This window comes from Gallus gallus, chromosome 2 (genome assembly GCF_016699485.2).
Source record: "Gallus gallus isolate bGalGal1 chromosome 2, bGalGal1.mat.broiler.GRCg7b, whole genome shotgun sequence".
NCBI lineage: Eukaryota > Metazoa > Chordata > Aves > Galliformes > Phasianidae > Gallus > Gallus gallus.
The window spans coordinates 66,714,731-66,726,182 of NC_052533.1; the positions used below are offsets into that span (position 1 = coordinate 66,714,731).

General features: G+C 60.9%; 1 protein-coding gene across 1 annotated transcript; it reads left to right on the forward strand.

Moving 5' to 3' along the window:
• The first annotated feature begins 6,961 nt into the window (after positions 1-6,961).
• On the forward strand, positions 6,962-9,969 carry FOXC1 (forkhead box C1). The gene has a single exon (NM_001395985.1). The coding sequence runs from the start codon at positions 7,895-7,897 to the stop codon at positions 9,590-9,592; it is 1,698 nt and encodes a 565-aa protein (NP_001382914.1). The 5' UTR covers positions 6,962-7,894; the 3' UTR covers positions 9,593-9,969.
• The last annotated feature ends 1,483 nt before the right edge of the window (positions 9,970-11,452 follow it).

An 11,452-nucleotide genomic window follows, 5' to 3' on the forward strand; every position in this document is an offset into this window, starting at 1 on the left:
GTTGCTGAGCTGGCACAGGTGCTCACCTTTAATTTCCCCAAGCCAGAGCCACAGCTGATGCAACTCAGCCTAATGGCTTGAGGAGCTGGCCTCATTTGAAAGGAAAAGCAGAATTTGAAAAGAAAAAAAAAAAAAAGAAAGAAAAAGAAGAGATTCTGAGATGGATTTCTGCACTGATTTAACTGCACGCCACGCAGCCATGTGAGGTCAGGATGAGATTCTGGGAGGGGACCTCTGAAACAGAGTAACTGCGTGAAGCTGCTACATTTGGAATTTATATAGGTAGGCAAATTGAAAAGCAGGCACACCTCAGGAGTACACCTTTGCTGCAGGTCAGCAAGAAAACCCTGTGTCATCTTTTTTCTTCAAAGAGGTTTAGACGGCTGCTGCCATCCCCTAAACTTAGAAGAAAGAGGGACGTGGTGTGCCATTCACTGTATGCAAATCTGTGACAAACATCACCGAAGGCAACACCTGTGCTCATCCCTGCAGAGAGACGATGGTTTTAATCAAGCGGTTACCGTAAGCCCTTCTCTTCCAAAGGCATTGGTACGTTTCCAGCCCAGTCCATTTCAGAGGGATCCACCAAGAGTACCCCCCACATAATTGTGCTTATTCATTGCTAGCGCATCTGCCCAAGATCCTGGGCACTACCAGGAGCTCCGTGGCGTACAAACGCAGAAGAGGAGGCAGTCCCTACCTTGCCAAGATTACAATCTCAAAAGTCACAGGGGAAAAAAAATATATAATAGACCAACAGGCTCGGCAGACATTGAAAGCTAGAGGTGTGGTGGAGGGCTCACGTTCCTTGCCTTATTCAGTGTGGGGATGTGAGACGAGGCAGGGCTCTGGAGCAAAAGAGATGCACGAGGAGACACAAACCTCTCCCCAGGGGCCCATCTGCTGCAGGCTCCTTTCAGAGCTCTCCTACCAGAAGAGCAGTTCGGGAGGAGACCACGGTGGATGTTAAGGAGGGCAGGAGCACTGGACTTAAGCGTAGGGCCCTTCTTTCTTCACCCAGCTCATATGGCAGACGCAGCTTGGGTTCTTCAGAAGGACCGGTGTCTGCAAGACCTGCTGTCTGTGTTGAGTTCCTCCCCAACCTGCCCTTCAGCCCTACTGCCAGAGCGTGTCACCTGGAGTCCCTCCATCTGAAAACTACGAGGGTCTGACCTCTAAAACACAGAGACATCCAGTGCGGAGCTGAGAAGGACCTTCCTTTCAGATTCAACCCAAAGCCCAAGCCGTTATCTATCGGATCAGCCCCCACAGGCTCTCAGATACCACTCTGCCTCCTTCTCAGCACCCGGTGGGACTTTGGCAGAGCACAGGTGCCAAGGTGCTCTGATGCAGGTGGCTGCGGGCATGCCTAGCAGCAGCACTCCCAGTACTGAGAGCACAGATGGAGGGTGGAGGTGGGATGGTCACGCAGCCCCAGGCACGGGCAGCACTGCGGGTTTGGGGTTAGCGGTCCGAGCTCTGCGTCACTGGGAGGTGACACAGTCCCCATGAAGCTGGCCCATATAGGAACCCTTCCACATCTCCTCCACGCAGTTCTTCCCACTTAATTTAAGCGCACCTAATCACGAAATCTGTTTCATTGGCATATCTCACTTAGAAATCAGGGATGCTTACTAACAATGACTGCATCTTGATCGGGATGGTAATATCGCTTAATTGGGATGCCTTCAGGTATCTTAGTGGTTTGAGTTCTTTATGTCTCAAGCTCAAGCTAGTCTTGTCTGTCTGCTCCTCATAAAACAGCTTTCAGTTCCTCCTTGATAATGATACAGGCAAACGATGATGTAAGCTGCTCGAACATTTCTTGCTCCTGGCTGTCAGTTGCTGTGGGAGGGGCACATTACCGGCTGCTGTGGGTGTTCTTGCCACAGGGACGGCTGCGGGAGCCTCAGTCACCATCTCATGCAGAGCTTCTTGCTGTCCCCAAAGGCCTCTTGCCGTCCCCGTGGCCTCCCGCTGTCCCCACAGGCCTCCTGCTGTCCCCACTGTAACCCAGAGCAAAGAGCACGTGGTGAAGGAAGAGCTGGACGTGCCTCTGTGCCCAGCCAGCCACGCGGGTACCCCACAGTCAGACACACGTCATTACTACTAAGCGTAAGCCTCAGCTGAAAATCTCTGCCTCTCCTTGAGGGATTATCAAGTTAAACAGATAACCTAAATCACTTCTTATTAAATAATCCCTCAAGTGCCTCTTCCTTCCTAAAAAAGCCGTGCTTGTGGTTCGCAAGCGAAGCACTCCTAGCGCAACCCCTAGGCATGGGACAGAGGATTGTTGCCTCTGCTGCTTTGCAGGGCAGGGATTTGGCCCCACTTGGCCTGGATGGGACAGACGGGACACTGCCTCGTTTGGAGACCTACACAACACCCGGGGTCAGCGCCAGTGGAACCCCGAGGTCCTATTGAAAAGTCCCATTCGTTGGTGCACGCCTCGCGCTCTGTGGAAGACAGCGCCTACCCCCCAAAGGCTCTGCTCTTTTAAACCCTTCTTTCCCCTCTGCTTATGGCGTTGTAGCACCGCTACTTTCCGCACGCAAACAGCTGTAGCGCGATACGTCTGGCAGCGCATGAAGAACTGTGCGGAGAGCATTTGTAGCCTCGTAAAAGCACGTATGCGGATAGCAGAGCCTTACGACCTGCGCTGCCTTTGCTCCTGGAGCCCGAACGGGAGATAGAGCCCCTTGGTGTGTTTGTGCTTAGTGTACGTCAGTGCCTCGTAAGGCTCCGAAAACAGCGCACTCATCGAGCTGCTCGTGTGCACGTTCGCACCTCTCCGCAGCCAGACGGAGGTGCAAAAGCCCGAGCTCCGGGTTTACGGGCAGCTTTATGGAGCCGTTCGGCGGAGGCCGAGCACGGCAGTAACGAGACGGCGAGGGGCGGCTTAAAAAAAAACCCAAAACACCGGGAGCGCTTTTCCTGGAAACCGGCACTGTTTCATTCGCAGGTTTTACGGGCAAGCCTGGCAACCCATAAAGACATTCCTCGGCGCGGCCGGAGAAATAGCGGCCCCGGCGGAGCCGGCACCGCGCTGCCGCGCACCGCGCGTACCCGGCGCTGCGCGGGGCTCCCGGGGGCCCGGCAGGTGCGCGGAGCGGCGCGGAGCGGCCGGTAGGGGGCGCCCGCGGCCCGCGCAGCGCCCGGCGTCGCGCAGGTGGCCGGCGGGTGCGGTGCGGGAGCTGCGCGGGCGCGGAGAAGCCAATGCCCCCCACCTGCCCGCCGCGGGGCAGCGCGGCCCTCCCGCAGACTCATCCCTGCGCTCAGCTCTCGGTAATACGCGAGAGGAGGGAAGGATGCGCGCGGGGGCCGATCGCTATCGGGTGCGTGATGAAGCGCTTATCGCTGCCCGGAGAGGAACTGCCGCCTCGTTCTAGCCTAAATAAATCCTTCCTACGGATCGGTGTCTCTCCTCCCTCCTGCGTGGCAGTGGGTGAGGACGGAGCGGGAGGATCCCGCTCGCTCCCCGCTCCGCCGCCCCGCGAGGCTCCGTTTGCGCGGTTGCAGAGAAGCCGATGGGCTCAGCCCCGCTCCAGCCTCGCCGCCCCTCCCGGGGAAAGGAAGGAAACAAGGGAGGAAAAGGAACACAAAAGGGACGTGGGACCTTGGAAAGACAAAAGCAAAAAATCAAATTAAATGCAATCCAATCCATGTCTGGCTGTCTCCTAGTCGTTTTAGGAGAGAGCTTTGAATCCCCCACCCCCTCGGCCCCCAAACGCTGGTTTTTCCCGTGAGATGCCGGAGCTGGAGGACCCACTAAATTAAAGGGGTTTGTGGGCTTGCGGGTCGGTTTGTTCTCTGTGTTTTCTGTGTGACACCGCTCTGCCCCCGCTGCAGAAAGAACGCGAGCAGTTCCTCGCAGCGCGGTTGTGGTTGCGCTCCTGGTGCCGCGACACCTCTGTGTCACACGGACGGGACGGGGAACCTCGCGGGCTCCGACCGATCCACGGCCCCGGCACTGCCCCGGGAACGAAAAGCAAAATTCGCCTTTAGGCACCGAAGGTGAAACGAAGGCGTTGCGCTATTGCGTGAAATACACGAAGCCGATGACCGCTGCGGCATTTACGGTGAAGGGCAATTTATTTCCCATTCAAAAACGAGAGCCTGAAGGATGCCGGAGGGATGGAGAGCTCATTTTCGTATCGAGTTGGGTTGTTTATGTCTTCAGACAAAAGCCACCCGGGACTGGAAGAGCGTTCCGGCTCAGCTGCGAAGTCGTCAACCCACGGTAATAGAAACAAAGTAAAAACACGAACACAAACGCAAGCACAAGTCAAAGACAAAACACGCGCACACAGCTCGGGCCGCGCAGCACTGCGAGGGCAGAGGTACCGCGCTGCCACACCGGTGTTTGGGAGCGGGTGGGTCTGGCATAGAGCGGAGCGCAGTTTCGAGGGAGATCGCCTCTCTCTCTGCTCCCCCTCCCCGAAAAGACGTGAGCTGCTCTCCCTGGCCTCCGTTTGAGGAACGCGGAAAGCCGCATCCTGAGATGCGAAGAGCCGGGCTGGGTGGCTGGGCTCGGAGCTGCAGGGCTGCCGCTGTGATGTTGGAGCCAAAAGAAAGAGAGAGAAACGCGGCTCTGACTCCGTCTAAACACAAACAGCCCGGGGCCGGCGGGCAGGTCACCCCCGGGTCTCCCAGAGCGAGCCGGGGGGGCCCACCTGGCCTTGCCCAGGTCAGACGGCGGCCCCTCCGCCCAGCGCCCCGCTGCCATCCTTCTTACTGACATCTCCGTAAATACGGCCGCCAGCGGCCACACACGCGCCGAGCCCCGCGGCGCGGTTCTCCCGGCCGGACGCTGCCCGGCGGGGTCCCCGAGCCCGGCCCCGGCCCCTCCGGCTCCAGCCCCACTCCGCGGGGCCGCTCCGTGTGGGGCACCGAGCGACGCCGGCAGCCGGAGGCCGCGTTGGGTGCGCCGCTGGAGCCCTTCGGGGAGGCGAAAGCCCAGCGCCGAGACCTCTTTCTGGGTGGTATCCCGAGAAAGCGGTGGGAAAAGCGCCCTTCCTGCCGCCCTCGCACCAAACATCACCGTACGAACATGCCACTCTCGCTCCTCACAATGGTGACTTTTGTGCCCCGCACGCAGAAACCAGAATCGCGCCGCTGCGAGGTATGTAGCTTAGCACGCAGCGGCAATTGCGTCAGTTCACAATTATAGAATCAGAGGGGCTATTGCAAAACGGGTCGAATGCAAACCACGGCGGATTAATGCCCCCCTTCCCTTCTTCCCCGTCCTGAAGCCTCCGGGTGTTGGCACAGCCCCGCGCAGCGCTGGAGGAGCAAAGGGTCCTCCGCGCAGTGAGCGCGCAGCGAATGGGAACGGCTGTGTCCGCGGTAGAGCCGTGGGAACACCGCACGGCCTGGGAGCGTGGGGACGGGCTGACACGTTCCTTTATTCCCCCCCTTTCCTTCTGCCTTTTCTTTCTTTCTTTCTTTCTTTTTTTTTTCCTCAGCAAAACAAGAGAGAGTTTTTGAAAATATCAAGTGTTGGGACGGACAGGCGGTTTTTTGAAAATACCAAGCGTTGGGATGGATAAACGGCGCAGCGCTCGCGCATTTATTCGTTTTGCAGTTGTGAAAGAAGGGGGGGAACGCGGAGCGGGGCAGCAGCAGGTGAACGACAGCAGACGGTGAAACACAACGGCTGTGTGGGACCGGGTGTTCCCCACGACAGCGCTGACATTTATTACTAAGAAGAGACCCGCGACGTATGAATATGAAAAGGAGCGGATATCAGCCCGTATAAATTACTTCTTCGGTTCCTCGAACCGCACTGAAAGCACGCGTGTGCCTATTGAATAACCAACGGCTCTGAGCTGTGAGGGGAACGAACCGAGCGAAGGATGCGTCCCCACAGCGAAAGGCTGTGAAAGGGGCTCGGAACCGGGGGAGCCCCGGGGTCAGCGGCCCGACGGGCGCTGTCACACGCTCGGGTGGGCGATGCCTCGCACCAACGCGCACTCAACGCCTTTCCCCCCACACGTGCCGCCCCTCAAAACAGATTTCGGCTCCTTCCTCCGGCCGACCGGTTCCGAACGCCAGCGGGGTCCCGGCTGGCAGCGGCCGAGGGCAGCGGGATGGGGTTCGGGTCCCCGCGGGGCTGCCGGGACCTGTCCCGCAGGACACGGACGCGGCTCTCCCGGGTTTAAACGGCGAACATGAAATCCTCGTCGCTCCGATGGAGCAACGACCGGGAGGGGGGCGGTGGGATGCTGGAAAAGAACGATCCGAGCCCTCACCCCTCGCTGCCTCTGCGTTCCCGTTGAAGAGTTATTCCCAACGTCCCGTTACAGCCCGTGTAGGCTCTCAGACGTTTAAACAAAGGCGGCAGCAATACGAATCAATTCTAGCCACGGGGTCCGGCCAAACGATATCAGGAGCATCCCCTTTCCCGCGCCTATTTCTTTTCGTTCCCGTGACACACACCTGACTCACCGCGCAGCCCCGCAGCACGGAGCGGGAGCGGCACCGCAGCGGGGCACAAACGCTGCGCTGCATTTTGCGCAGCCCGGGCTCCGCGCAAGGGCCTGAGAGCGCAGAGTCGCGCACCGCACCGCGTCCGCGCACCACGCGAGCGTCGCCTCCGTGCCCACGGGCGTGGGGCTGGGGAGAGGATCCGGGGCGCGGGGAGGGGGGGGGGAGGCCAGCGGGAGGGGGCGAGCGGGGAAAATAATAACAACAAACGGAGGGAAGGCGGGGGGCGAGCAGAGAACACGATGGCAATAAGTTGAGGGGAGGGGGAGAAACACGCGTGGCGGAGAGCTCCGTGTGTGGGTGCGCACGGGTGAAACGCGCGGACCCGTCCGAGCTCGTACGGCGCACGGGTGGGCGCTCACGCGGCCTTGGCGCTCCCCCCCCGCGCAAAGCGCGCGCAAAATGCGCGCAGGCGACGGGGCCCCGCGCAAGCCCCGGGCTCGGCGTGTGTGGCCGTAGCCGAGAGCCGCGGCTGCCGGCGCTGCGCGGGAGCTCTTTTCCCGTCTCTCTTTCTCCCTCTTTTTTTTTTTTTCCCTCCCTCTCTCTCTTTCTTTTTTTTTTTTTCAGCCCGGCCGCGTTTTTTTTACCCTCCTCATTCAGAGCCGCGGGTGTTTCCCGGCCCCCATTGGCCGTCCGGATTCGGCGGGGCGGAGCCGGGCCGCTGCAAAAGGAGGAAAAGAAAAAAAAAAAGAGAGAGAGCGAGAGAGAGAGGGGAGAGAGAGGGGAGAAAAAAAAAAAAAAAAGAAAAAAAAAAAAAAGAGGAGAAACCCGTAAGTGCGTAAAAAAGTTCTCGCGGCGGTGACGGATGCTCAAAAGTTCAGGAGTTTTTCCGATGCGTCCCAACGCAGCCCGGGACCGAGAAAGAGACTGAAAAAAAGGAGAGAGGAGAGAAAGCGCGGAGCTCCGCCGGCGGAGCGGACGGTGGATTTTTTCCTGCTGCTGCTCGCTTCAAAAAGCCCCACAGAACCCATCCCCGAGCCGGGTCCCCGCTGCAGACAGCTCGCTGCGGAACGCGGAGCCGGGAGCTGCGTCGCAAAGGTTTTCTTTCCTTAATCCCCCTCCTGCGTTGGGAGCTGCCTTCTCCGCTGCGATTGCTTTTTTTTTTTTTTTTCCTTTTTTTCCTTTTTCTTTTTTTCTTTTTTCTTTTTTTTTTTTCCTTCCCCCGTTCTCTTTTTTCGCAGCCCTTTTTGCCCCCTCCCCGTTTTTTGACCTCCCCCCCCCCGCCCCGCGCGGAGCAGCCCGAGAGCGGAGCCCGGCGCCTCCGTCCCTCGCTCCGCCGGGGGGGGCGGGGGGTGCCGCACGGCCGCCGGGCGCTGCTCGGCCCCGCGGAGCGGCGGAGGGTGGAGGGGGAAGGGCCGCGCTGCTCGCCGCGGCGGGAGGGAGGGAGGGGGACGGCTGCCGGGCGGCCATGCAGGCGCGCTACTCCGTGTCCAGCCCCAACTCCCTGGGCGTGGTGCCGTACCTCGGCGGGGAGCAGAGCTACTACCGAGCGGCGGCGGCGGCGGCCGGCGGGGGCTACGCGGCCATGCCGGCCCCCATGAGCGTGTACTCGCACCCGGCCCACGAGCAGTACCCCGCCGGCATGGCCCGCGCCTACGGGCCCTACACGCCGCCGCCGCAGCCCAAGGATATGGTGAAGCCGCCCTACAGCTACATCGCGCTCATCACCATGGCCATCCAGAACGCGCCCGATAAGAAGATCACCCTCAACGGGATCTACCAGTTCATCATGGAGCGCTTCCCCTTCTACCGGGACAACAAGCAGGGCTGGCAGAACTCCATCCGCCACAACCTGTCCCTCAACGAGTGCTTCGTCAAGGTGCCCCGCGACGACAAGAAGCCCGGCAAGGGCAGCTACTGGACGCTGGACCCCGACTCCTACAACATGTTCGAGAACGGCAGCTTCCTGCGCCGCCGCCGCCGCTTCAAGAAGAAGGACGCCGTCAAGGACAAGGAGGAGAAGGACCGCCTGCACCTCAAGGACCATGCCCCGCCGCCGCCGCGCCCGCCGCCCACCGCCGCCACCGGCGCCGAGCCCGAGGGCGGGGGCCCTCCCGCGGCCGGGGCCGCTCCGCCGCCGGTGCGCATCCAGGACATCAAGACGGAGAACGGCACGGCCTCCCCGCCGCAGGCCGTGTCCCCGCCGGGCGCCGCGCCGCCGCTGGGCGCCGTGCCCAAGATCGAGAGCCCCGACAGCAGCAGCAGCCTCTCGAGCGGCGGCAGCCCCCGCGGCGGCGCGCTCCCCGCCGCCCGCTCCCTCGGCATGGAGGGCCCCGAGCCGCCTCCCCCTCCTCCTCCGCCTCCTCCTCCGCCTCCCCCCCCTCCGCACCACCACGGGCCGGGCTTCAGCGTGGACAACATCATGACCTCGCTGCGGGGCTCCCCGCAGGCGGCCGAGCTGGGCGCCGGCCTGCTGCCCCCCGCCGCCGCCGCCCCTCGCAGCTCGCTGCCGCCCGCCCTCTCGCTCGGCGCCTACTCGCCGGGCCACAGCTCCGCGGTGTACGGCTCGCCCTGCGGCCAGCCCGCCGCCGCCGCCGCCGGCTCCTACCACTGCAACATGCAGGCCATGAGCCTGTACGCGGCGGCGGGGGGCAACGAGCGGCCCGGCGGCCACCTGCCCGCCGCCAGCCCCGCCGAGGAGCCGCTGCCCGACTACGCCATGCCCGGAGGGGGCGGCGGCGGGGCGGCCAACGGCGGCGCGGGGAGCGGCGGCGGCCCGGGCGGCGGCGGCGGCGGCGGCGGCGGGGCGGGGGGCGGCCACCAGGAGGGGCACCACCCGCACCCGCACCCGCACCAGGGCCGCTTGGCCTCCTGGTACCTCAACCAGGCGGCCGCGGCGGCGGCGGCGGCGGCGGCGGCGGCGGGGGAGCTGGGCTACGCGGGGCCGCAGCAGAGCTTCGCCGCCGGTCCGCGGGACGTCTTCGAAGCGCCGCGGATGGGGCTCAGCGCCTCGCCCGGAGGCGGAGGAGGCGGCGGCGGAGGCAACGCGGGGAGCGGCGGCGGCGGAGGAGCGGGGGGCGGCGGCAGCTGTCAGATGGCGTTCCCCGGCAGCCAGCCGCTGTACCGCGCCTCCGGGGCCTTCGTCTACGACTGCGGCAAGTTCTGAGCGCGGCCCGCCGCCCGCCGCCCGCGTGCGGGGCGGTGAGAGGCCGGCGGCGCCCGCTCCCACGTAAGTGTCGCTTTCTTTGGTCGATCGCTTCCCAGCAGCGCTCTCCCCCCGCGCCCCGTCCCGTGAGGTATCGCCGCGCCCCGCTTCCGCACCCCCCACCCGCCCTCCTCCCCCCCCCTCCTCCTTTCCACCCGGACAAGGACTTGTTTGAAAGTGTAAATTGCCACATAGTAATTTATTTTTAATTCGTAGTTGGATGGTGCGGACCAAACGCCACAAAGTGTTTCCCCTACCCCGGGAAGGGTCGTTAACACGGACTGAAACGCTGATTTATTTTTTTTTTTCCACTCCATATAGACAAAAAAAAAAAAAAAAAGGGAAACTGTATTAATCTTATTCTATCAATATTTTTTTCCTGTTTTTTTTTTGTTGTTGTTGTTTTTTTTTTTTTTCGTTGAAAATATCCCGAAGGTATCGCGTTGTTTGTTTATTAATAAATTACCGTTCAGTTGGAATGACCCTGCCCACGTCTGCATACTTTCTCGCTTTGCTTTTGGAGAGGGCGAGAGAGGGGGAAGAGAAGGGTTCCGTGGCTCCCGCGGGGCGACGGCACTGCGCGGCCCCTCCGCGCAAATCCCGCGCACCGCCGGCTCCGAAAATCCCACTTCTGTCCCTTCCGCTCTGCGTTCCCCTCGCTCGGCTCGCCCCGTACGTCGGGAACGAACCCCTGCGGGGGCAGCTCGGGGCTGGCGAGCAAACAAACGCGTTTTCTCCGCAGTGAATGGCTGAAAGCGGCGGTGCGGCCCCGGCCCGGTCCCTGCGCTGCTGTCGGTGCACGCACACGGGCCGACCCCTACGCGTTGCCCATGTGTTTGTAAGCGGGATTTGCGCGTGGATCTCTATTTAAAGAAGGGTCGCGTATTTCTTGCTAGAAGCGCACCGCGTGTGTTTCTAAACCCCGCGGTGGATCTTAGATGGCAGATAGTCTCTACCGTGTGCTTTCTTAAGTGTGCCGTGGGCGCAGAAATCGCTGCTTTGCGCACTTGGCACCGGGGCCGCTCCCGTAGCGCAGCTCTTCATCTCCGAAGGGAACGAAACGTTGGGTCGCACCGCCGTGCCTCTGCCCCTCTCCTGTCCTTTGGGGACCTCCCCGCTCCGCTGGGACGGCCCCACTGCTCCGGTGCGGATCCGATTAGGAAAAGTTGGAGGGGAGAATTTTTCCTATGTAGTTTTTAACTTTTTTTCCCCCCCCCGTCTCTCCCCTCCCTCTTTATTCTTTAAACCTGACAAAATATAACGTATTTCCACGGCCACGATGGACGAATGGATCGCAGTGTGACATTCTGTCCGAGCGGGAATGTCACCTTCTGCTCAATTTGCAATTACGGACCTACGGGCATTGGGGATCGCCTCCCCCTTCGCAAACAGCCACCAAAGTGCCATAAATTCATTAAGTTGAAAGGCTGTGCCCTGTCAGTCAGACTTGGGGAGAAGGCGATTCGATTGCAGATATTTAAGGCCTAAAGTTTGCTCGCAAGATAATGCCGTTTCCTATCAGCGCCTCTTATCGGGAGGCGACACTCAGCAGTAATTGCTGCCGCATTGCTGAGTTTGCACTGTAAATAAATACAGAGGTGTTCACCTCAGTGCCCCGCTTTTGGGCAGCTCTTCCTCTCCGGAGCAGCTATAATCACAACGCACCTTCAGCACACCGACCTCGGGGGTTACTGCATAAGGGAGCCTAGAAATCGGTTTATTTAAATAGCTCACTGTCTTTTAAATTGTTCTGTGTAATTCTTTGGTTTCATTTTGTTTTTCCCGTGATAGCACCTGTGAAGAAATTTTCGGCCCTATTTC

What these genes read in the sequence shown, in the direction of transcription:
- FOXC1 (NM_001395985.1), top strand. Translation starts at nt 7,895, where the DNA reads ATGCAGGCGCGCTACTCCGTGTCCAGCCCCAACTCCCTGGGCGTGGTG.